This window comes from Nipponia nippon, unplaced genomic scaffold, assembly GCF_047370975.1.
Source record: "Nipponia nippon isolate SJK-2023a ecotype South Korea unplaced genomic scaffold, ASM4737097v1 scaffold_13, whole genome shotgun sequence".
Lineage (NCBI taxonomy): Eukaryota > Metazoa > Chordata > Aves > Pelecaniformes > Threskiornithidae > Nipponia > Nipponia nippon.
In genome coordinates, this window is record NW_028262324.1 from 11675649 (window position 1) to 11701400 (window position 25752).

The 25752-nt window shown below is 56.0% G+C and overlaps 2 protein-coding genes across 6 annotated transcripts in view; one reads left to right on the forward strand and one right to left on the reverse strand.

Moving 5' to 3' along the window:
- ZHX3 (zinc fingers and homeoboxes 3) overlaps positions 1-5244 on the reverse strand; it is a 50916-nt gene extending 45672 nt beyond the window's left edge. For 4 of the 5 annotated variants that reach the window (XM_087749722.1, XM_087749726.1, XM_087749724.1 and 1 more), the window contains exon 1: positions 5151-5244. The gene's annotated coding sequence lies outside the window, so the exon portion shown is untranslated. Of the gene's footprint in view, positions 1-4476; positions 4662-5150 lie in introns of those variants that run through there. The other variant, XM_087749727.1, reaches the window with a different exon arrangement.
- A 6919-nt stretch (positions 5245-12163) lies between these two features.
- LPIN3 (lipin 3) lies at positions 12164-25154 on the forward strand. Its single transcript, XM_087750316.1, is given in 20 exon segments — positions 12164-12178; positions 15105-15305; positions 15644-15767; positions 16464-16758; positions 16982-17089; positions 17536-17656; positions 17827-18256; positions 19107-19206; positions 19327-19496; positions 19579-19672; positions 19892-19961; positions 20543-20635; positions 21120-21181; positions 21454-21583; positions 21833-21981; positions 22141-22227; positions 23713-23865; positions 24173-24284; positions 24380-24483; positions 24607-25154. Coding segments are annotated over 19 exon segments (2739 nt in total). The 5' UTR covers positions 12164-12178; positions 15105-15113; the 3' UTR covers positions 24752-25154.
- Positions 25155-25752: the final 598 nt, after the last annotated feature.

Below are 25752 nucleotides of genomic sequence, written 5' to 3' on the forward strand. Positions count from 1 at the left end.
AGAGCTACAGATCAAGTATCCAAGACCTCAAGCCTAATTTTGGTCCTCTTAAACTAAACTCTTTATTTTTACCATCTTAAGAGCAGACAAGAAGTTTCAATCCCTCTTTGAAGACAGATACTGAGTGATTCCTGATTATTTGGGGAAGACCTCCATCAGACAGCAGGGCACAAGCTTTCGGCAGTAACCACACTCTCCATCTGTGGGACAACCCAACCATTGGACTTACCTTCCAGAGGGACACCAGCAACACCACAGCTGGGGCTACAGGATGGGAAAGCAAACCACCAGTATGACCGTTTTGTTAAGATTTGCTGTATTCTGGGAGTTTTGGTTTTAAATTGATTTAGGCAGTTGACCCCACTGCTGACCTGAACTCCTCCAGAGAACAAAAAAGATCTCCCCAGCTTTCTGATAAGCACATGGATATAAAGAAAAAAAGGGTCACGGCTTCTGATTTACAGCACTGCAATTGTAGAGCACGAGTCCATAGGAGATGCACAGACTTCCAGGTGGAAAGAGAGACCGACAGGTCTGATTACATACAATTATTAATGTGTGTGTCTACACCACTGGAAAAAAGCACTGAATATGATTAAAAAGAAACAAAGCAGGGAAAAATAAAATGACTACCCATTCAAGTATTTGTGCAATACTGGCATGACACCTTAGGGAAATAAATATTTGCTTGACCTATTTCCAAAAGAGAAGTTTTTATAAGTTCCATGAAAACCTCTTTATTTATTGAAGCACGAGAGCAGAGCATGCGCGAGCATCCCGCACGCCAAGCTGGGCTCCAGGAGCGACTAGCTCCCTTCTTATCCTTCTCATGGGAGCAAACTGATCCTCTTTATACCAACAGGACAAAAAAGTCAGCCTGAAAACAACCTCAAGACACCTATTCAGGAGAGGAAGAGTTAAAGGATACCGACACAAAGAGCAGAGAGCCCCCTTGGCTCACTGGAAGCCCCTTGCAACTGATCCATCTGCCTCTTGCCTCAGTGAATTTCTAAGTGCTCGCTATTTAAACCTGTCCCACCCAGGCTCTTTATTAAGGACACTCTGCCAGGCAAATGCCAGGGCTCATTCTCCACCCTATTCCTGACGGGACCCTCTCAAGCATCTCTATTAAAAGAAAAAAAACCCAAAAGCTCTTCCCCTTCCCCTTGAGCAGCCCAGCAGGCAGGGAAGCCCCATCACCCAGACCGAATTTTCTGAGCATTACTGGGCAGGAGTGTTTGGGTGGAGCTATAATGGAAACTTTTGCAACCTTAACACCACGCTATTTTATTTCATTTTTTTTCCCCAAGCAAGCGCTAAAACACATGGGGGGCCTGGCTGGAGCAGCGAGGGCAGTGCTTGCCTTCAGTAGGAGGAACATTACGAAAGCCATCACTGCAATTGAATGCACAGTTTAGGCTCATTCTCCAATTTCTCTATTTCTGAAAAAAAAAAAAACAGGAATAAGGAGTGGAGAGCACGCAGATAAAAAGGGAGTTCAGTTAAACGTCATGTTATTGTGTATGTAGAAAAAGGAGAGGGCACCCTCACAGTGTCCCTCTGAAAGGGAAACCACGAAGTCTTTGAAACGCATGAGAACGTCCTCCACGCAGAGCTGAGCCGCGGCTGCGCCTGCCCCTGGTGACAGCCCAACCGCTTCGGCTCCGCTCTTGTGCCCTGTGTCATCACCAGCTCCTCCAACTCCACCGCAGTCCCCATCCGACCAGGGCTTCTCAAGTGACTTCACTTCACGCAAACTCACTCTATTTGCATTTTAAGCATTGTTATTTACAACAGTTGTCCAGAAAAAAAAAAAAAAAAGAGAAAAAACAAACAAACAAACAAAGAAGGGGAGAAGTACAAGACTTTTTTTTTTTTTTTAATTAGAAACATCACCCCCCTCCTACTCAACAAAGCAGAAAAGCCATCACGGCTGCAAGAGAGAGATGCCGCAGACCTTCACCACAACGACCTGATATCAAGCACCAGCAAGCAGGATCTTCTCCAAATTAGCCTCCATAGCAGGACTAGACTCATTCCACCTACAACAGGCGCCTAATTTACAAACATAATCATCCTGGGCTCCTGTTTAGTTAATGCAAAGAGCGAGGCACCTCGGGGGGTGACTCAGTCTGCTCGGGGACGATCAAGGTGGGGGGAACCTGGACCTGGCTCTGGGCTCTCCCAAGCAAAACCCCCTATTTCAGGGCCATGCCAGCTCCCTGCAAGAACAAGGGTGACAATAACTTACATTAACCATGAGCAAACCAAGGACCTCTCCACGGGATCAATCTCCCTCGTGCTTTTTTACATGCAAATCAGGTGGAACAGACAGAAAGGGGAACAAAAAAAAAAAAAAAACATAGCAGGAGATGGGGAGCAAGGGACCCGCTGCAGCCAAGCAGGCAGCAACAAGCCAGCCCAGGCAGGCTCGCTTGCAGAAGCTGGGGAGACTGAGCAGGACGGTGGCGTGGGGAGGAGATGTCTGCTCCCATCTTCTGCCTTTTGTTTGCACAGATTTCCACAGACCCTCAATTACCCGTTTCTGCTCCCAACAGTTTTCTGGGGGAGCTAACACCCTGCCTGCGTTCGGCAGGGAGCAGGCAGCCCGGAACAGGAGCGGGTCTCGCAGGGCTCGTGGCTGCCCAGGATACGGCCCCGCGTTCGGAAACAGCCGTGCCCTGCGAACGATGCTGCCTCCGGACCCGTCCCGCCGCACAAACGGGGAAAGGCCTGACAAGGGATGGACGCAGACCCGCGGCCCAGGGTTACACGACTGTAAACCCAAGTTGTAGATAATTCCAGGAGCTACGAGACGAGCTGCTTTTACGTAGTAACACCATAGTAACCGAGGCAGATGATAAAGCTTGCAAACACAAGGGCACCACATTTTTGGAGGGAAGGAAGAGGAGGTCTAAATAGAAAGAAAACCTTCCTGCGGAGCGAGGGGACGCGTTCATATAACGGAGAACCGGAGCCACGCTGCTGTTTAAATCTCCCCTACTGACAATGCAGATGGCTTTGCCGCCAGCCCGGCTCACCTGCTCCAGGCTTCGCCTGTCAGCACTGCCTGCATCGGTCCCCGCATCCCCCCCGACGAAAGCCAGCAGCCCCCACAGGGCTGGTTTTGCTTGGCTTTGCAACAAGGATTTTATTGATAGAGATGTGCTCCCACGGTTGACTTTGGGGCTTCAAGTTACTACGGCTTTCTTACAGTAGCAAGAATTGCGGAGGCTGAGCCCTGTCAGAAAAACCTATGCTAAACCCCAATCCATTTATGATATAATTAACACAAGCTACAGATTAGGTTGTATCTGAAGCAAAATGCAATCCAACAGCCTCCTCTTTCCCACCCCCAAAGGTGGGTCAGGGCTCCAAAACTGTGTGGGCATCCGTGTGCTGCGAGTTACTGGGATGAACTAAGAGGAAACAATAAACAGACTGCAACAGTCTGCTCCCTCTTCTCAGCTACGCATCCCAAGTTGTAAAATACATCAAGGTCACAGACCCAACCTAGTTAATAGAAGTTATCATTAAATTGCTGTTTTCTTCTATGGTAAATAAAATGCTTCTGATCTTCTGGGTATTTTTTTTCTTCCTCCTCCTCATCTCTTAAAGATAAATTAGTTTAGAATAAGCTGTTCCAGATAATGAAGTAAACTTCTGCCTTCCTATCCGTGGAGAATCGTTCCTCGGGACACCGCAATCCTCGGTTGGGGACCGCAGGCAGCAGAGGTGGTCAGGGAGAAGAGCGGCGAAACCCTCCCTGCGCGGCCGGAGCCACGCTCCCGTGCTGGGCACAGGGGAAAGCCCACGGCTGGGCAGAGCCCACTCCCTTAGGGGAGCAAAAATGGGAAAACACAGCTCAAGAAGGGCTTGTATATGTTGGTTTTTTTTTTTTTTCCAGGTACATCGGTCAACCCAATGAGACACATCATCTACCTCTCCCCCATCAGCTACCTCTCCCCAAAAAGTTTCCCATCTCATAACCAGAATAGAAGAGGACCCTTTGGAAAAACCTTATGGCTTGAGTTTTGAGGGCATGCCCCGAACCAGAGGATGGAGTTAAAGCCCCGAGAACGAGCTGCGCAGTCACTTCTCAGACACCCCAGCCGCCCAAGCGAACGCGACGCCCGAGGGGCTCGTGCCCGCTCTCCGCCCAGGACCAGCATCCCCCTGACCGAAACGTCTCCCCTCTCCAAAACCGCCGCTCGGCACGGAGAGGCCTCAGTCCGCTGGCACCCGGCCACACGCCCGGCTGCCACCGCCGCAGCCCTGGTTAGGAGCTGCCAGAGCCCAGGCAGGACTTTACCCCGGCAGCCCACGGGTGCAAGCTTAAACCACGGTCCCCAGCCCAGCAAGGAAAGCACCGAACGGGAAATTAGGACGTAGCGATTCGGGGTTCGGACCCAGCTCTGCCACGGGTTTCCTAGGCGGCCTCGGGCACCTCACTTAGCAGCGGCTGGGTTTTCCTACCTGCGTGAAGAGGGAGATGCCGTCGGCTCCCATCCCGGTTTGTCCCAAGGCCGGGAACGTTGAACCGGGCATCGCTGCAACGCCAGGAACCGCCAAAAAACACCCACCCGTGCCCAACCCCACGAACCCCCAGCTGCGCCACGAGTGGGGTCCGCCGCCCCTCAGCCCCCGCAGCCAGCGAGGGCTGGAAAAAAGGACTTGTTTATTTTTTTTCCTCTAAAGACCCAGACTAAAGAAAAAAAGAAAAACCCAGACCGCCCCGAGGGAGAGGCAGCCGGGACCCGGGCAGCCCCACGCAGCCGGGCGCTCCCGCAGAGCTCCCGCAGCGGCCGGGCCGAACCGGGCCGGCAGATTTTTTAATTGAATTTATTTTAATTTACATTTTAATTGCTGGCGAGCCGACGGCAGCGCAGCCCGCCGGCTCCCCGGCCCGCGGCAGGGCTGGGCGGGGCTGGGGGGGCGACGGGGACACGGACACGGACGGGACACGCGTGTCCCGACCCCCGGGGGGGCGCCCGGCGGGGCGGGGGGGGCCGCGGCAGCGCCTCGCCCCCGGCCCGGCCCCCCCGCACCTGCCCGGGGTCTGCGGTCCCGCGGGACGCGGGGAGCGGGCGCGGGCGGGCGAGGCGAGGGACGCGGGACCCTCCCCACCGCGCCGGGCGCTCGGCACTCACCCGCGGCAGGTCCCCGGGCCGCCGTGGCGGTTCGGCTCGGCTCGGCGCGGTCCGGCGGAGGCCCCGGCCCCGGCGGCGAGCGCGGGGCGGGCGGGGCGGGCGGCGCAGCGGGGCGGCCGGGCGGGCGCCGCCGAGCCCAGGCATGGGCGGGGGGAGCGCGGGGCGGGCGGGCGCGACACACACCGGCATCAGCCGGGCTCCATCGCCGGGGCGGGGCGGGGGAGGTGACGTCACCGCGCTTGCGCGCGGCGCAGCGAGCAGCGGGCTGTTGCACCGGTTGCGTGCGCCGGGTCCGTGCACCGGGAAGGCGGCGAGCACCGGGCACGTGCGCTGCGGCCGAGTGGCGAGCGCCTGCACCGGTCACTAGGGAGGGCGGGGAGCGCCTTGCACCGGGCGTCTGCACCGGGGGTGGGTGTGCGGTGGGTGCGTGCCCCGCGGCGGGCCTGTGCAGCGGGGGCATGCCCCGGGGAGGGCAGCAGGAGCGTGTACCAGGCACCCGGTCGTTCGTGGGGTGCGTGCACCGGGGTTGCGAGCACCGGGGCGGTGAGCAGGGTGTACGCACCGAGCACGGGGAGGGCGAGGACGCGTCTGCAGGCAGACACGGGGGAGGGCGGCGAGGGCAGCGGGTGCTCGGTGCATCCCGGGGCCCCGCTCCCCCAGCCGCCGCTCGCCACCCTGCAGCCCCTTGGTGCCCCAGCTCAGCGCCTCGCCCCAGCCAAAGCGAAGCGGGTGGCTCCTGCCGGCTCAGGGAGCTGAACCGGCTCAGCGGGGGGGACGGAGGGGCCGTGGGCCCTGCTGCCAGCGCCCTGGGCTCACGCGTGGGGCTGCGAGAAGGGCGACGGGTCAGGCCCGTGCCACCCAGGCACGGTCTCCATGAGCGCAGTCGGTGCCACCGAGAGAAACCCGCCCGGCCGTGAGCAGCTCTGCACCTTGTGCCAGCGCCGACAGAGCCTGGCACGGGCGGTTTGGTGGCTGGAAGCCGCTTCCCGCTCCCGGCCTTTGGTGAGTTTGGGGGTGAGTTTGTTCCACCCGGTGCAGGACGGCGGCTGCTGTGGGCCGGGGGCTCGCGGGTCCGGCTGCAGGGCGAGCGGCTCTGGGCACCTGTGCGCTCCCCGGGGTGGAGAGGTGCTCTTGGGGTGTTCAAACCGCTGCACCCCAAGAGCTTTGGCAGCATTTAACAGCAGCATGCTATGAGCAGGTTGGGGATCGAACAGAGCACCGACTATTTTTTAAATAAAGTGTGGCTTGGAAACATCATCTGCCTTGAAATAAGACACCAGCTTTGGACAAAAGATAAAAGATTTTCCAGCCACCTAAATGTGCACGTCATTCCGCTTTTCCTGGATTCGGAGCTAATGGTCAGACTCTGCTCGCAGTTACAGTGATGTAAATGTGATGTCGCTTATCTGAAGTTCTTGGTTTTAAAGCCTGGGTCCTGGCTGGATTATCAGCAACTTGGACAAAAAAGCTAAGGGCTCTCAGTGTATCGCAAGTTAAGAAACTTCATTTTTCAGGACCATCTAGTGCTCGGGACTATCGGCTCTCCTGGTTTTAGAGCACAGCTGGATTTCTCTGCAAGCTCTGGCTCTTGGAACCACGCGACCATGTGGGAATTGTAGCTTTCTGGTTTTTCTTTTTAAGTAAGCTTGAACCCTTTGTGTTTACGGAATAAATGTGAACTTTTAACAGGTCAGAAACTAGGAGCCAAATCAGCAGAGCATGTTTGTACGCCAGAACAGATGGTTTTTGACCAGTCCTGCTGCTGTAATTCAGCTTTTGCAATGCTTGTGATTGGCAAGTGAGGATGGCATTTCCTCCTCTTCAGGCAAAATGGCTTTCCCACCCACTCCGTCGCATGCCAGGCCAAGATCTAACCTGATCTTTCTGGGAATGGGAAAGAAAAACCACCACTGCTGTTTTCCTGTTGTATTCCTGGCTCCAGGGCCGGCACTCGGAGCAGCTGGGCCCCCATCCCCAAGGGAGCAGGACACCTGAGCCTTGCTCCCTGTGGCTTTCATGGGATGGGAATTTCACCCCATCCAGCTGTGCCGACTTGGTGGTTTTGCCTCTCCTCTTGTCCCGTTTTGCTGAATCACCCCTTTCACAAGCCTCTGGAGCTCTTTGTTGATCCGGGGAAGGAAATGGGAGCCGCTGCCCGGCCAGCTGAGAGGGGCAGGAGCCTCTGCCAGCCTCCCCCTGCTCTGAAAAGGCTGCTTCTCTCTGCTGGGAGAAGGGGTCATGATAACGGGAAAGCTCTTTCACATCCCAGCCTCTGGCAGGGATTCCCTGGAGGGTCACAGTGGAGGGATGGCAGCCCTGCCAGCAGCAGGGAGATGTTCCGGGGAGCTGCCTGGCACAGGGACCTTGGACCTGTTGGGCTGATTGACAGCTGTCAGCCCCACATCTGGGTTGCCCGGCCCAATAAACCCAATGGCTCTGGTCATCTCTCACCAGGCATTTGCAGCATCCTGCTGCAAGGGGTGCACGGCATTCAGGAAAAGGCATCTTTGCTTTTTGTATCACGGCCTTGGATTTTGCTGGCATCTCAGGAAACCCCAGTGTAAGGGGGGTGCTGGTGAAGTTAAAGGACAGGGCGGGCCCAGGGAGAAATGAGCCAGGCTAGTGGCCATCAGAATATTATGCCCCAGAGCAGCAAGGTCCCAGCGCGTCCTTCCAGTGTGGGCAAGGGAGCAGGAGAACACAGCTCCCTGGCTCAGGGGTGGGAAGAGGATTTGGATGCTGCCATAAGTGGTTTGGCAGGGTGGGCTTCCAGCTGTCAAACGGTATTGGTGTCCCTGGCTACTAGCTGAGCCCCGTGGCTGGAAGGATTGCTCCCGTCCCAGCCCCAGCTTCGCTTGTCTGCACAGCAAAGCGAGACCCATTCTGTCAACTCAGTTCCCCTCCTGTCCAGGAGAGCTTCTTGCTCCCCTGCAGCGTCTCTGATGAGCTGAGCTGTGCCAGGTCTCAGCCAGCATGGAGGCAGGCAGGTCAGCCAGCTTCCCAGGTCCCTCTTGCAGCTGGATCGTCCACCATCCCTCCAGACATTTCACCCCAGGCCCATGAAGAAGCAGGCAGCAAGGGGGGGATCCAAGGAGAAGTGTCCTGAGGGACTGCTGGGCTGCTCAAAGTTGAGCTTAAGCAGCTGGGAAAATCCCAGAGAAATAATGGGATGGCTGAGGCAGGAGGCAAAATCCCCACCAACCCCCACCTTGGAGACAGCCAAAGAATTGGCTGTGGCCTGGCTCGTCTGCAGCAGCTGTCGAAATAGAAAGAGGGGGAAAAACAAGCCCGTCTTTGACATGACTTGTCCCCTCTCCCGCCCTGCGACTGAAGACATGACTTGTTTTTCTGGGACAGAGGAAAATTTAGGAGTCTCCCGGGCAGCGAGTGCCTGGGGTGCTCCCAACTGCCAAGTGGATGGATGGAGTTTGTCTGGAGAGGTGCTGGAAATGCTGGGATCGTGGTTTCCAGCACTGCCAGCCGGCAGAGGCACGGCAGAGCCTGCAAGGCAGCACCAAGGGGCCAGAGCATGGCCGGCCATGCCGCTACCCCGTGCGGGGTGAAGGCTGCGATCCGAGACGGGTGGGGAGCTGCAGGGATGCAGGATGAAAGCCACCAAGATGGAGGCGGGTGTGAGCTTTGCTTTTCCATTGGAATGCAAGGAGCTGAAAATATTGCCTCTTGGTTGACTAATAAAAAAAGCCATCTCGTTTTGCAAAGGCTCATTGCAAACATCTGTGGGTTGTGGATTTCCCAAAAGGGGGAAGAAACCTCTCCCTGTTGGAGCAGCTCCTGGGGGGGAGGATGCACAGAGAAATTGGGGTGCTTAGGGTTACAAGCCCAGGGAGTGATGGATCTGCAGGGCTCACCTTCCAAAAAACGGGAAGGGGGAGCAAGGGGAGGGGGGGTATGAAAAGCAGCTGGCAGGAATCAAGAATAATTGTATGGCTTTGAAAAAAATTACTATGGCAATTAAAAGTGTTTTAAACTTTTTGGAGGAGAAAGAAGGAAAGAAGAGGTCAGTAAAACGCCGCGGGGCTGGATTGCGGGGTAGCAGGGAGGGAGGTACAGACGGCACCAAGCGTGGCCATGGCAGAGCTGGGGATCCGCTGCAGGGGCGCTGGGGCAAAGTCCAGTGCATCAGGAGCTGGACGTAAGGGCCAGTGGGGAAAACCAGCTGAGCAAGGAGCCTTGGAGGTAAGCGATGGGGGAAGCAACTTCTGCGGGGTGCCTGAGTGCCAAGTGCTCGTCCCTGTGTCCGGAAGGTGGAGGATTGGGGCCACAGCAAGGCTGAGCCTGCCTGCGTGCTCATGCTGGCTTTGCCTTCCTTCTCTGTGCTCACCTGAGGATGCATTCAGCTGGCTAAGGAAGAAATGGCATCGTCTGCTGAAATGTCCTCTGCGGCATTTTTGACCGGGTACCAGGCACCTGCAGCCCAGATTTGTCCTTGCTTTTGTGTTCCAGCCCCAGGGTTTGCATCCTTGCTTTTGTGTTCCAGCCCCAGGGTTTGCAGGGTGTAAACCACTGCCCTGGGTGAGACCCACTCTGGTAGCATCACCGAGCACTAGTCTAAGATGCCATGACAAGGACAAAGCACCTGAGATGTCACATCCCAAGGTGTCTAGACTGAGGTTACAGCGGGCTCCTTCCCCGCTGGGCGTGAGTGCCTGGTGACCTGGCCGGGGGCTGTGGGGTTTGGTGGTAGTCGCCCACCCCAGGCTCCCCGTGAGCCCTGCTGGGGTCAGCAGCCGGTGCTGCCCAGTGCCAGCCCACCCTCCTCGGGGACTGCAGCCATGTCTGGCCACCCACAACAGCTGCTTTCAGTCCAATTTCACCAAGGGGTAGGGCTCTCAGAAATATTAAGCTGCTGGAAAACAGGCATCCTTCCTTAGCTGGTTTGTTACAGCCTTTAGGAAAGTTCCCATGGTGGGCCTGGGACCTCGTGTCCTGTGCTTGGCGCTGTATGGGCACAGGAGGGATGTCTCTGCCTCCCACCAGTATGGCAGAGCTGAGGAAACTGAGGCACAGGGAGGCAACACCTGGGAATGAGCTGTGGCATTTCTGCAGATCAACCCATCAGCTGCGACCAACGTGGGTGGTTTGGACCCAAAGAGGTCCTAAAGCGGCCCCCCTCCAGCTTTGGAGCTTCCCTGCTCTCACAGAACAACATCAGCTCCGCGAGTGACGGGTGGGAGAGCCCTGCGCGCACACCAGCAGAAGAGCCTTCGTCCCCAAAGCGCCACCAGCTCTTGTGCAGACCAGGAGCTGCAGCCACGCAATCCATGTCACTCCAAAACTCAGCACGGAGGGTGCTGGGGAATCACCTTCACAGCGGGTCGGGCGGTCGTGGGCCAGAGCCCACACCAGCCACATCCCTGCCCTTGGGGAGTCATAGCCCGGTGGGAGCCAATGCATTTTTTTGGGGACACAAAAAAACCCCACCGCCTCAGTTCCCCACCTGGGTCCGCCTGGCTATTCCTGTGTCGCTTCCCCACTGCTGTGAGGCCCATTGAGATCTGGAGAGCCTCAGTTTTCTTAAAGCCTCTGCTTTTTTGTGCTTTTCTTTCAACTCGTGCTCTCTTTCCTCATCCCACTGGAGATAACACAGGGCAGAGGAGCCCCTGGGGCTTGCCCACCCACTCCCTCCCTTTATGTCTGGTTAAGGCTTCACTGTGGGCTTTGGTGGTGCCTCTGTAAAATGATGCTCGGTGCTGCTTTGTGTCCCGAAGCTTTCCTAAGGCCAGGAGGGGGAAAAAAAAAGGCAAAAAAAAAAAAACCAAAAAGGCAGAAAGCCACAATGATGGAGGTGGAAAGGTGAAACAGGGCCACAGGCAGGGCCGCCGAGGTGCAGGGTACCCGCAGCCCAGGGCTTTGCAGTGCTGGGAAGGCTGGAGGCTGGGAGGAGGGGAGGGAAAACCTGCAGGGACGGGTCTGCGGAGCCCCCAGAGCCTCACCCAGGGGTGCCGAGGGTGGGTGCAGCGGGCAGGCCAGGCTCCCTGCGGCAGACAGCATGGCACAGCAGCAGCCTTGGAGAATTTTGCAGGAGGGTGGGTGACATTAGCTGTGTCCCAGCCAGTGCTGCCCCGGTAGGAAACGCTGCCTTCCCCTGCTTGCCCAGGGGCACAGGCTGGTTTGTGCAAGAGGTCCCAGTGTCCCAGTCTAGCCCCAGTCCCAGGTTGTATAAGGAAATAAACTCAGCCAAATTCACTCTTCCAAAGTTTGCATTTATTGAGGGGCAGCTAAAATTATCCCTCAAAATCCCCCTTGGGATCCCTCAAAAGCCTTGGGTTCTGGTAAAGCCTCATTCCTCCCTACAAACACCACACACCAGCATACTCCTCCCCATCCAAACCTGGCCCAGGTGCACCCAATCTTATATCCAGGAGCAATTAAGTGAGCAACACAGCAATTAGTGCCGTACCCACCCTTCGTGGTCCTACTCCATATGACCCTATAGCAATCCCTGTAACCCTATACAGGGGGGAGAAATTAGCATCTGGTATAGGCTCCCTAGCAAGATACTTCCCACTCTGGACCATCCTCAGCCTGGCCATGGCTGTGAGAGGATGCTCTCCAGCCATTGCAAGGCAGTTTTTAAAGGGCAGATCTTTCCCAGAGCTGCGCACTCAGCCTCTGCGAGCACCTTTTCCAGAGGACTGAGTCTCCCCTGGGGTCCTGAGAGCTGAGGCTTTGTATAGTTTGTGCCCTGAGGGGTTAAACGCTGGGAGATCTGGTCTGGAAAATGAAAAGACTGTCTTTGGAAATTCCAGCCTGACGTGGGATGGTGGGTTGGTGGAGGGAGGAAGGGTCTCCATTGGTGCAAGGCAGTTGGCAGCTCTGCCCGGAGCTGCTGGAGCACACGAGCTGGTTGCAATGAAACACAGGAGCTGGTTGCAATGAGGCGCAGCTGCTCCGTGCAGGTGTCAGCTGCCTCCCCAGATCCACCCTCCGCCCTCCCAGGAGCCTTCATAGGCTCAGCAGGAGGCACGGCATGGGGACTTGGTGCTGCTTGGGAGACCTCCCCTTGGGTAGGTGAGAGGAAGGAAGCAGCAGGGAGAGGAGGAGCTGAGGGTGAGCGAGGGTTACTGCTGGCAGAGAGCAGCTCCTGGGGTTTCTGGGCTGGTTGCCCCAAAGTTGAGGAGGTGCTGAGGTTCAGCAGCTGCCCAGGTAATGGGGAAGGTCCTGGGCAGTTTGCAGGGTGTGATGGATGGGGAGTGTGGATGCACGGGGTGGGAAGGGTGTGTTGCTTGTGGGGTGGCCCATTTTGCTGCTACCTAGGAGCAGAGCAGGCTGGTGTTAGCAAAATAGCTGGTTCATTTTGGGAGGCTTTTTAGCTGGAGAGGTGGATGTGAGCTGTGTTGTCTCTGTGGGGGAGGAATGCCCCCTTTGCTCTCCGCAAGAGCTGCATGGCAAAGGGCTGTGATCCTGCTGTTTCTGGGGTTGAGGGGTGGGGATGCCCCATTCCTCTGTAGGGTTTATTTGTTGCATGTGGCTTGGTGTCCTTGGGGTGGCTTGAAAACCCTTTCTCCTGCCCTGTCCACCTATTAATCTCTCTCAAGAGTGTAACTTATTCTTCATCTCCCTAATGGACCTGCTCCATCCCTGGTGGGGCTGAGAGCTGTGAGAAGTCTGAGCCTCTTCTCTCTATTCCCTGCCTGTCTCCAGTTGTCCTGGGTGAAACCCACAGGGAGTTAAATTCACTGAGCCACTGTACCAGAGCTATCCTCTTCCCACTGCCCTGAGTTCTGGGGCTGAGCAGGTCCCTAGCAATGTGCAGGCAAATGCCTGGGGAGGGGGCCCACATGGAGGCAATGGAGCTTGAAGCCCCATGGGGGGAGGACACCGGCTCTGCAGAGGGGATGTGGCCCTGGCACGAGGCGCTCGGCAGCGTGTTTCGCTGAGTGGCTGCAGCGCTGTGTTAAGCCCTTGCACCCTGCATTCACTGTGAAGCTGCTGCTCAGTGTGGGGCTGTTCCTGGGGACTCTTTCCAGTCCCTCATCCTGTGGGCTGTGCAGGTTTATCTGCCCAGGATTTTCCCTATACGCTTTTCAGGTCTGTCTCAATGTATACCCCAGCCAGGAGCCCATCAGCGCTGCCCTGGGAGCATTGGGGCTGTCCCGATTGTTCCTCCTCTCTGAAAATTCCCCCCTCTGCAGCGAGGAGCTCTCTCCTGTTTGCTGCCAGGCCCTGCAGCAGGGAAGGCAGCTGGAGGGCTGCCCGCAATGGCAGCGATGCCCAGGAAAGCTGGGCTCAGCAGGTTGGTGGGTGGCCCCGTGACCCTGGCCGTGCTCGCAGCAGAGCTGATGGAGGCACTGAAGCTTCGGGAGCCAGCCAGCGCTTCCCTGCCATCCCCCCACTGGGGAGGACCTGGGCTTTGGGCTTATTCCTGGCTATTGGGGAGAGGCGGGGGAGGACGGGACATGGGGTGGGGACCACGTCTCCCCACGCAGTCTGCCTTCCCGGAGGGATGTCTGGGAATGGGACGGTGCTGAGCTTGTGCAAAACGGATTGGAGAGGCTGGGTGCCTGCTGGGGCAGAGGGCTCATCGGGTGGCACCTGCTTGTCCTCATCCCTTTGGGTAAGGAACCAACTCTTACAGCCACCCCTTGAGTTGGGTGTGCGCTGGGGGCTGTGCTGAGAGCCCCTGGGGACACCATGCCATTGGCTGATCGTGTTGCCGGCACAAGAGGTTTCCTTTAGTTCATCCGTGGTCCTTCTGAAGTGATCATTCTGTGCCCTCGTCCTCTCCTTGGGGCAAGGTGGGGTGCAGAGCTGGCACCTCAAGAAGCTGGGCTCAGCCTCTGTGGTTCCCAGCCGCTGGTGTGATGCACCGACACCAGGACCGTTGTCCTGCTGATGCTGAGTGCTGAGCAAATGGAGCAAGGGGCTCCTCTGGCCCAGGGGCTGGGGCCAACACCCAGCACCCCAACGCAGATCTGCAAGACAATACTCCAGGGATTTCAGTGTGTTGACCAGGAGGTGGCCGGCAGGAAGGGGGGCTGTATGAGAGCTGTTTGGTGCCTGTGTGCCACCTTGTATGGCTGGAGGCATGGCTGTGCTCTGAGCCCTGGCATGGACCATGTGAATCTCCAGCTTTGCAGCCGTGCCTCTCCTCCAGCACGGCGGAGGGGAATTGTCTCGTCTCGGGGAGTGAGCAGCTGGAGGGTGTGAGCGGGCGAGGGGATGAGCAGGAAGCAGGCAAGGCTTTCCTTCCGTGTGTTCTCGCTAATGAAAACCAGGAGCTGTGCAACCTCAGAGTGCAGCAGTGCCTTGTGAAAATGGCATCGCAGAACTGTCTGGGTGTTCTCCAGCATGCCCCTTTGCTGGGATTCCCTGGGAAGGTGGATGATGGTGGCAGGGGCCAAGGCATGGAGACCAGGGAGTTCTGGCTTTAACAAGGGCTATGTCTGGCTGATTCAGCAATGCCTAGGTGGGATGCTTTCCCCTCTGAGTGGCAAACGTTAGGTTTGGACTTTGTTCAGAGTGAGCATGTAGTGTACGCAGAAACTCCTTGGACTTCCCACCTCTCTGTCCTGAAGTTTGTTTTTTTTTTTTTTTAAGGATAGTGCAGGGCAGGAGGTCTCCTGCCAACCAATTTCTTGTTTGAATGGGGTGTTGACAGCTTGATTGCAAAGTGTTGCTTTGAGGTGGTATTTGCCCTCCCAAGGGGCAAATGTGATGGTGCATCCCAATGGCAACGGTCTCTCTCCTCCAAGCTGGATGCAATAACTAGCGTTCTGGCTTCTGTACTGTTTTCTGGTGCTCACAGAGGCCCTGACTGATCTCCATCAAGGCCCTTCATGTCTTTGCCTCAGTTTCCCCGAGAGGCTTACCTGTCCCTGTGATAGCGCTATGTCTGCAGCTGTGGAGTGACTCCTAGAGTGAACTTGCATTGCATTTAGCTGCTGGAGCCCTTTTTCCTCATCTGAGTCTATTCCTGTCTCTCACTTTCAGTCTCAAACAATGAACTACGTGGGGCAGCTTGCCGAGACCGTCTTTGTCACAGTGAAGGAGCTGTACCGGGGTCTGAACCCCACCGCCCTGACGGGCTGCATCGATGTGGTCGTGGTGAGGCAGCCTGATAACTCCTTCCAGTGCTCCCCGTTTCACGTGCGCTTTGGAAAGCTGGGTGTGCTGCACTCCAAGGAGAAGGTGGTAAGTGGTGCCTGCCCTGGGACTATGCTTCCTCCCTGGTGTCTCCAGACCTAGGATAACCTTCCATAACCTGGGGGTTATGGAAGAACTTTGTTTGACAGGAATGGGACCCCTGCTGAAAGGTGTGCTTGGAATTTTTCGAGGGGATACCCCAAATGGAACCTGTCCTCTTCCAGGGAGGACTGTGCTTCTCAGGAAAACTGGGAGAGATCCCTTGCCTCAAAGGCTCTGTGGCTGTCAGCCCTGCAAGCACCCCAAACCCATCCCCTCCCTGGGGAAGTGCCTTCCTGTATGCTGATGGGTGAGTGGGTGAACAGGCTTCTTCTGCCCCTTGCCAGGTTGACATTGAAATCAATGGGGAGCCTGTGGACCTGCACATGAAGCTGGGTGACAACGGAGAGGCCTTCTTTGTCCAGGAGTCAGAGGAAAATGAGGTTGGTGATGAAGAGGTGCTGCTGGTCTGTGTCCTGCTGTGACCACCTGGAAGTGCAGGCTTGAGGTGGAAGGACCAGGTTTGGACTGCTCTTCTTCCCCAGGGCAACTCCATTATCCCCTCTGTTTTGTGTGTCCGGAAAGGTTTCTGCTCAAAGGACCTTGTAAACAGCGTGGAGAATCTGGGCACTGGAGCACCCTGAGGGAGCACTAGACCAAATATCTGTGTCTCAGACTGTCTTCCCTCCCTGGGCATGGCTGCTGGCCAGCCAGGCGGATATCTCGGAGCTTGGCCTCTTGGGGTGTCTTGTGACAGGGATGAGAGTGAGCCAGATGCTGTGGCATGCTGCCCGCTCTACTGGGAAGCGGGATGAGACTGGTGGTGGCTTCCAGAAACCTTGGCAGCTCTCTCCCAGGCTGACTTGTGGTTGCTGCTAGCTTGGGCTGGGTTTGAGAGCAGGGAGAGGGCTCTGGAGCTGAAGCCCATTTGCAGCCTTTGTAATTCTGGTCTCATGGTGCCATCTCCTGCCTGCCTCTCCTTGCCTGTGTTAAAGATGTCTTTAGCTTGTGGATGGATAACCCTGGTTTTGGGTGGGTTTTGTTGGTTGTTTTGGTTTTTTTTTGACTTGCATGTTGCATGTATAAAACCTTTCCTTTTGGGCCTAGCCACAAAACGACCCCCAAGCTGAGGTGGTGTTGGTTGTGCTGGTGACGTATGTTGCATAGATGAGAGCCATGAGCTGCCAGGTTGGAAAAGAGGATGGGCTCTTCCATCCCTGTTGCAGGGCAGCATCCTCTCCCACCTCTGCACGTCCCCCATCCCCACGGAGGAGAGCCCAGAGGATGCTGCTCAGCCCTCTCATGGACAGGAGACCTCCAGTGCTGAAGCGACCCTGCACAAGAGAAGGCGACGCAGAAGGAAGCCCAAGCGGCAGGAGGTGTTGGACTCTGAGTTAGAAGGCTGCGAGGAGACCAAAAGCGAGGTGTCTATGGAGGAGCCATGCAAGCTGCCAGCCCCCAGGTGAGTGGCTTGGTCTGGGCAGGGTGATGTGGTGGGTTGACGCTGTAGGTTTGCTTGGTGATGCCCAGCAGTACTGAAACATGGGGTTAGTGTTTTGAGTTGGACCCCAGCCTCCTTTGGAGTAGAAAGCCAGTGGAAATGGTGAAGTTGGGTATTGCCAGCTTCCCAGGTGAGGAGGCTGGTGCCCGAGAGCAGCATAACTGACCTCTTTCCTCCTTTGCAGTGATTCAGTGTATTTCTCCTTCGCTGATCTCCCTGAGGAAGAAACCAGGTTGTTGCAGTCCCCAGAGATGCACCCTTACTCTGACGGGGAGCTGGCCTCCGTGGACAGGTAACAGGCAGAGCTAAGGCGATCTGCTCAGCTTTGGTGAGAGCAGGGGACGTGCCTTGTGGCTGGGAAGGTGGTAAGGAAAAGGGATTTGGGGGTGTCAGGAGAAGGAGGGTTTTCCTGGCCTGATGTGGTGCGGCTGCAGGAAAGCTCGGAGCCAATGAGGGATGCTTCTGGCCATGGTCACAGATGCAAGAAGCTGGCGTGCACAGGGCTCTCCTGCCTCTGCTGCTGAGCTGCTTCTGGACAGCCAGTGGCATAGCACTTTGCTTCCTTGGGCCTCAGCTTCCCATAGGTCTTGCTTGTTTGTAGGTGATAGTCTTATGAGGCAGAACAGACTTTATGGGAAACCAACCTTACAGGGTTCTTGGCCCTAAATGTCCTTGCAGTGATAGGAAGCATAGGGCTGTAGGGTAGATGAGCTCCAACATTCCCTTCTCTTCTTGTAGCCCCACCTTGAGCCATCCATCTTCTCCCAAAAGTGACTCTGAGCTGGAGATCAGACCGCAGGAGAGTTTTGCTCTAGGGGCTGAATCCCATGTGCAGTGGACCTGGGGCAGGCTCCCTCAGGTGAGCCCCTGCTCTTGCTCTTCTCTAGCAGCTGGTGGGAAGGGGTTGTCTGAAAGGCTTGCAGAAAGTGGTGGCGGCTGTGGTCAGGCAGCCTTAGAGGATGTGTCCTCTTCTGCCTGATGCTTTGGGCAACTTCCCATCCTCAAACCTGTTCTTCTGCTTTCTTTGAGGTGAATAAATTGGAACGAGTTGAACCAGCCAAGTCCGCAAAGACCTTTGCTACTGCAGCAACTACTGTCTCTATGACACCAGTCCCAGTGGATGAGGCAACCCATCTTGTTGCCACCTGTGAAGGTCTGGGAAGAGTTCCAAGCCCAGCAGGACATTGGGGTGCACCTTGTTCCTCTGCTGTATCCGTTGTTGAGCCAACGCCCACATCCCAGGATGAGAATGGCCTCTCCAGGCTGAAGGACATCCCCAGTGCCGTGGGGGCAGAGAGCTTGTTGGAGGCCTCCTCAGCACCACAAGAGAAACAGGAGGGAGGCAGGAGTGTTGTGCCAGAGGTTCAGCCAGATGTGGAGCCCTTTGAGGGAGCTGCTGCTCTGAGGCAGGTGGGCTTGGAGGGCCCCAAGCCCCAGCTGGAAAACCAGAGGAGACAAGGTGAGTGGGTGACTGGTGCTGCTGGAAGCAGTGTCTGAGCCTGCAGATGTATCTGACTTGGATGGGTGCCTGGGTTGTTCATTCAGTATAACTCCTTCATGATTGCCCTGGGTACTCAAGGTGTGACATACTTTCTTTGCCCTTTCTGTGTGCTAGCAGCTCCTTTGCTTTGAAGAGACATTCCTCAGGTTTCTTCCTTTCAGTGGCCACCCAGCTCCCCAGGAAGGTTTTCTTGCCCTATATTTCCTGAAGTCCATCCTTGGATGTCTCTGCTTTTGCATGCTTAGAAGATTTCTCAGCAGTGTAGACTTGAAGTGTCTGGCAGCACCTGGCCTGACTTGTGCCTTCATCCCAAGCACACCAAGTCAGGTGGAAAATCACACAGAGCGAAGCATGCATATGTCTCCCTTGACAGTGTATATAAGGACGTTTCTGTTGTTACCTGTCCTAACCAACCTTACTCTTCCAGCCAGCATAAATTCAGAACAAAATTGTCTCCCTGAAGAAGAGATGTTGGTGATTCCTCACTGTACAAAAAGGGAGATCACAAAGTGTTATCTTGCATGGTGCTAACTTCAAATGGCACCTTTGGATTGTCATAGCAGAACATAGGCAGGACTTTCACCTGTCCTTTGTGTCCTCTTGGCAAGTGGCCTCATGCCAGTGCAGGTGTCTTGAGGTACTTCTGTTGCTGTTGATTTAAGGCAGCTTTTCAAGTATGAAAAGAGATGCCCTCTTTATATGATATATGAATATGATAGAGGAAAATGCTGTTAGCTTTCTTGATTGATGCTGAGATGGTTGGAAAGGTGATTCAGCTAAGCTGTCTCTCTTCTGTCTGTGCATTGAGGATCCATCAAAAGAAGTCCTCACTTGGGTCCCAGTGATGTTTACCTGGAAGACCTCTCCAACCTGGATGAAGGGCAGGTGGCTCTCTATTTCCCCAGGAGGTATGGGTTGCCCCAGCTGGCCAAGCTCAGACCTTCTTGAGCAATTCCCTTACAGCAAAGGACGGAGGTATGTCTAAAGCTATTGCCTGATGTTGCCACTGTTTCTTCTCTTGCTGGTAGTGACACAGAGCAGAGTTCAAAGTCTGTGGCAGACCCCAGCGACCCTCTGTGTGTCCAGCTGCCATCCAACTTGCCCACTGAGAGCCCCACGGACTCCGACTCTGATTTGATGCCTGCAATTGCCCTGTCGCTGTGCGGGGGGCTGGGGGGCAGCAGGCAGATCTCTCGCGGTAGGTGGGAGGGGAGGGGGAATCTGCTGTCCTGAAATCCATTACATACACCAGTGGCATGACACAGCCTCTGTCCCACCAGAGAAGTTCATGGAGCACATGGTCTCCTACCAGCAGTTTTCTGAGAATCCAGGACTCATCGATGACCCGAACCTGGTGATACTGATCAACAAGAAGTGAGTGGCCTGCTCTTCCTGCTGCTTCATCCCAAGATGACCAGTATGGCCCCTTTGTCCCTACAGAAACACTCCTGTAGGAGTGCAACTCCATCCCAGACAATGATTATACTGCAGTACCTGTGGGAGGGGACCTTCTGGCCATGCTGCAGGATGGTGATCTGGAAACAGCCCTCGCTCCAGGAATGGTGATGTTCCCATCCCTCTTGCTTTTTCCAGGTATTACAGCTGGGCAGTGGCTGCTCCCATGGTCCTGTCCTTGCAGGCTTTCCAGAGGAACATTCCTGAGGTCAGTGGCACAATACATTTAGTGGCCATGCTTCTCAGCAAGGGCTTGAAGAGTGCAGTGGGGGTGCAAAAGGCCAAGCTGCCCATCTGGGGCTTTGTGCGCAGTCTGGGGCAGAGCTGAACATTTCTCCAGCCCACAAACCCTGAGGTCTGTCCTTCCCCCCAGAGGGACCTCAGGGTGGCTTGAAGATCCCTGGGCACCACTGATGCCTGGAAAGCAGAGATTTCCGTCTCAAAAATCTCCTATTCTGATGGTTGTATCTGTTCAAGGCTGGCCAGAGCCAGTGGCCCTGGCAGGCTGGAGGATTTGGCACTGCATGAGGCCGTGCCAGGGCTCTGTAGACCTGGCTGGGGTTGTTTGGAGTAAGGCACCCAATATCTTTTTTTTTTTTAAGCTGCATGAAGGGAACAAATCATTGTACCCTTCACCCCAAAACCACCTCAGCTCACAAGCAGTCACATGTCTTATCCTGTGAATAATTTTGCAAAGGAAACCCTGCCTGGACAAGAGTCTCCTTAGCTTGTTGGCAGCTGAGCCTCCCTGGGCTGAGGACTTCATTCCATGTTCTGCCATGTTCACAGAGCACCATTGACCAACTGGTGAAGGAGAAGATGCCCAAGAAAGGCAGCAGGTGGTGGTTCTCCTGGAGGAGGAAAGAATTCCCGTCAGAGGAGGTGTGTTTGCAGCAGTGGCTGTGACAACTGTGTCCCCAGGGGACAGGCGTCATTCTGGTGGCTGGCAGGGGTGGGAATAGAAGAGCAGCAGGGTCCTGGGGATGGCCTGAGGCTGACTATGAGGGCAGCCAGAGGGACCTGTTGGCAAGGTGGCTTCTGAAGGTTGCTGCTGTCCCCTTGGGTCTGTTAATGCCTGCCAGCAGAACACCACCTGGTAATGCGGTAACATGGACCTTGTAACGGTGAGACCTCTTGCCACGTGTCCCTCATGCCACAGCCCAGGCACCACATGTGCTTGCTGGTCTCCCTGCCCCACCACAGCACCAGGTTGTGGTTCCTCTTCCGTGGGGCAGTGTCCTCATGGAGGCAGGGGGATGCATTGCCACCTTTTCTGGTATCGCTGCTCCAAGCGGTAGTAAAGCAAAGCAGCCCCTGCTCCTGGCCTTGGCACTGAGATGCTAATGACACCTCTCTCTGCCTGCAGCAGCAGTCAAGGCCAGGGAAAGCCAATGTGGGGATGCTGCAGCCTGACTCTGCTCAGCAGAGGTGAGTGCCTCCCTCCCAGCTTGCCTTCAGGAGTCTGTGCATGCTCCTGATCTCTCCTCCTCCTAAATGGCCAGTTATTCCCAAGGCTACCTAATGTATGAAGGCAGAAAGCTCTTTTAAGGCTCTGGCTGACCCTGGTCCAGCCAAGCTCCTCTATGGCTGCTTTCTGGTGGGTGGGTTGTCCTGGATCCCCTCCAGATCTCCTCTTGCCCTCATGGGGGAAGCTGTGGTCTGCAGAGTAAAGCCAACATGCTATTCCCCTCTTTGTATAGGCAGGAGGAAGAGCAGTCATCCAGTGATGATGAGCCCCTGCACCCTGGGGACACGCTGGCAATGGATGCCCCTGCACGGAAATCTCTGCCAACGTACAAGAAATCCTTGCGTCTCTCCTCTGAACAAATTGTATGTACTTTACTCCTCCTCCTCCTTCACTGCCTGCTTGTGTGTGTAGGGGTGAGGCAACCCTTAAACAAGGATTTCTCTACTCCTGAACTCATGTTTTTATAGGGCATTCAAGTATTTTGCCCCGGGTGGCCAACCTGTAGAGGCTTGGGGTCTCTGGTCTGGCCGGGTGGCAGCCTGGCCTCTGGCAAGCCCTGGACTGGTGTGAATTGGTGCCGGTGTGACACTTTTGTTCCCTTTCTGCCACAGGGAAGGCTGAATCTGCAGGATGGCCCCAACGAGGTAGCATTCAGCGTGACAACTCAGTACCAGGGCACGTGCCGCTGTGAGGCCACCATCTACCTGTGGAACTGAGACGACAAGGTGGTGATCTCGGACATCGATGGCACCATCACCAAGTAAAGGGCCCTTCTCCCACCCCACATCCCTGCTCCCCCCGATTAGGGGAAAGTGTCCTTTCAAGGCTTGCGTAAGCAGCCAGGAGGGACCACAAACGCCATCGCCTTCCAGACACCCACCAGGTTGGATCATCCTAACCTGGTCTCCTTTCCTTCTAGGTCAGACGCTCTTGGGCACATCTTGCCGCATCTGGGAAAAGACTGGACTCATCATGGGATTGCTAAGCTCTTCCACAAAATCCACCTGTAGGTATTGGATCAACTGAGGCCAAGGGGAAGTGAGAGGATGATGGAGAGGCTGAGTGGGAGCCAGAGTCAGTGCTGGCCAAAATCAGCCTAATTTTCTGCTGTCTGGGATGGCTGATGCTTGCTGTGCTGTCTGGATGATGTTGGGGGGTGAAAGCAGGGGGCTTGCACTGGGAGCAGACTCCTGCCTTGCCTTCCCTGGGAAGTGTGTGTCTCAGGAGACTTTGCTGGGGAGATAAGATCACACAAGATCATAGAATCATAAATGCTTTGGGACGGAAGGGACCTTTAAAGGTCATCTACTCCACCCCCCCTGCAATGGGCAGGGACATCTCCAACTAGATCAGCTTGCTCAGAGCCCCGTCCAACCTGACCTTGAATGTTTCCAAGGATGGGGCATCTACCACCTCTCTGGGCAGCCTGTTCCAGTGTTTCACCACCCTCATCAAGAAAAATTTTTTTTTTCCCTTGTGTTCAGTCTAAATCTATCCTCCTTTAGTTTAAAACCATTACCCCTTGTCTTGTCGCAGCAAGTCTTGCTAAAGACTATCCCCATCTTTCTTGTAGGCCCCCTTTTAAGTACTGAAAGGCTGCGATAAGGTCTCCCCGCAGCCTTCTCTCCTCCAGGCTGAACAACCCCAGCTCTTTCAGCCTTTCCTCATAGGAGAGGTGTTCCACCCCTCTGATCATTTTTGTGGCCAAAAACTCGCACCTGAGAGGCCACAGGCACAGCTGAATACCTTCGGGGGTCCAGGCAGCACTCCCAGGCCCGTGGATCGGGGCCGGTTGCCTCTCCGGGCTGCCAGCCACCGCTTCCCACACCCCTGCGGGACCGAGCCGCCCCGAGCCCTGATGCTGTCCCCGCACCCGGCGGAGCCCGGCGGTGGGTCCCCGCGGAGCCCGGCCTTCAGCTCCGTCCCCGGCACCTGTGGCCACTAAGAGGCACTGTGGGCCCGCGGATGGCTCGTCCGTGGGGGGGGACACGGGGCTCCCGCTCCCCGGGGCGCTGGGAGCCTGGGGCTGCCCTCGCTGCCACCTCCGATCCCGCAAGAGCACCGCACCCCTCTGCCCGAGGTGCCCATCAGCTGTGCTGGCTGCCTGAGGGTCTGCAGGGGCTGCGTCCAGCTCCCCACCGGCCGCACGCAGCCCCGGTGCGGTAAAGGTGCTGGCTGGGGGTCCCGGCTGGGCGCACGGGTACGGAGCAGCAAAGGGTGCTTTGCAGCCAGGGTGGGCATGTGGCTGCTGGGAAGGGTCTGGAGGGTGGCACAGGGTCCCCCTCCAGTGCCGCTCCCCAGCAGCGAGGCAGATGGGGATTGGTTTTAGTTTGGGTCCCTGGGTAAGTGAGTTGTGTTGTTTGTGAAGCCACCTTGCTTGCTGAAGGGTGAACAGGTTTGGGCTTAGGCCAGGTACTTGGCCTCCTTCGGAGGAGCAGGAGGGTGCCTCGTCCAGGGCACAGCTCAGAGGGGTTCCCTGTGCTCCCTCTAGGAATGGCTACAAGTTCCTCTACTGCTCAGCCAGAGCGATCGGCATGGCACACATCACCAAAGGCTATCTCAAATGGGTCAATGAGCAAGGCTGTGCCCTCCCCAAGGGCCCCATCCTGCTCGCCCCCAGCAGCCTCTTCTCCGCCTTCCACAGGTACTGCGTCCTCTCCTCCTCCCCAGCCCTGCGCCTCCTGCGTCCCTGGGGATGGCACCCCCCTTCCCTAGCTTGACACTGAGGGACGTCGCAGCCTTAAACTGCTTCTGGCCTCCTTGGTGCAGGATGCCCTTCGTGGGAGGCAGCAGGGGAACTGCCTGCCCTCCCTGGAGCTTCGTGGTGAAGCTCCTGATGCACAAAACCTCTCTTGCCCTTCAAATCACTTCTTTGAGCCCTGGACAGCCTGGCTCGCCACAGTCCTGGCCAGCTGATGCCACTCTGATTCCTGCTCTGTCTTCTGCTGCAGGGAGGTGATTGAGAAGAAGCCAGAGGTGTTCAAGATCGCCTGCTTGATGGACATCCAAAACCTCTTTGCCACGAAGCTGCCCTTCTACGCAGCCTTCGGGAACAGAGCCAACGTGAGCGGGTCTCCTGGGGAGGAGGGAGGGCTCAGGCTGAGGTGATGGTGGTGCTTTCCTGCCGCTCTCACACCTTGCTGGCCTTCCTTGGGCAGGATGTCTACGCTTACAAGCAAGTGGGCCTGCCGGAGAGTCGCATCTTCACGGTGAACCCCAAGGGAGAGCTGATCCAGGAGCTCACGAAGAACCACAAGTCAACGTAAGTGACCTGCTTGTTCCTTAGCATCTTTGGGTTAACCTGGGTTTACCCCAGAGAAGCATCTCATGGGGTCGAAAAACAAACCCCAAGAACCCCAACGCAACTTCTTTCTTGCCCCCATAGGTATGACCGGCTGTCGGAGCTGGTGGAGCTGATCTTCCCTCCCCTGAGCCAGACTGGGAGCGTTGCTCTGGTGTGTCCAGAGTACAGCCACTTTGCCTACTGGAGACCTCCACTGCCTGTCGTTGACTTGGATGCCTTCTCCTGACCCTGTTACCTGTGGAGACCTGACCCAGGGCTCTCCTGTGCATCCTCTGCCAGGACTGGATGCTCCAGGTGCATCTCCTCCTCCCTGTTTGCTGCTCAGGCATTTTGCACTTCTAATATGGGTCATGTTCTGCACTAGAAGCACCCCTTCTTGGGGGCCAGCGGGGGGTGCGAGGGAGCTCTGCCTCTACAAAAACTCCTTGGAAATTCATGTAAGCTGGGCCTGGTCTTAATGTTCTTAACGCTTTTAAAGCCTGGCTCTTCTTTAAAGGTGGTGGTGGGTCACTGTCTTATTTATTGATGAGCCTCTGGCATAGCTATTGCTACCTCCAGTATGACCAGTGTTCCCAGAAGGTCCAGCTACCTGCAGTTTGGTAGCTGGTGGAGCAAAGCTGTCCTCTGGCTTAAGAAGTCGTTAAGGTGGATGGAAGCTGTTGGGCTTTGGAGTGTTCTTCGCTAATAGCAATCATTAATAAATAGTGCCTTAATCCAGGCTGCCTCTTGTCCCCTGTAGCCCTGTGCACGGAAGTGGGAGCCAGGCTCTGTGTCCTTCTACAAACATGGTTGGGTTTATTCTGCTGCAGTGCCCTGCCAAGGGGGTCTTGGTGGAGATGCAGGCAGGACCTGCAGCTTCCTGGGCCTGCAGAGCAACTACACTAAAAAAAGACTTTATTTTTCACCTACTGCCTCACTACCTTCAGATAATGCTGCAAAACCGACTTAATACAAAAAGCAAACCCTGGCTTTATGTGTGTGTGCATGGGGGTGAATCTCCCCTGTGCCAGCAGCCTGCCAGTCTTGTGCCAGGGCAGGAGTTTATTCCTGTGCCCCTGTATTGGAGCATTCAAGGAAAGGTGTTCAGCCAGCCTGCTGCTTCTGCTCTCAGCTCTAACTATGTAAAATAAAATGGGCAGGAGCACTGCTGGGCTCCTTCCTCCAGTCTGGCATCCACCTTCTCCTTCCCTGACTACTGTGTGAGTGTAAATCATCTCCTTTGAGTCT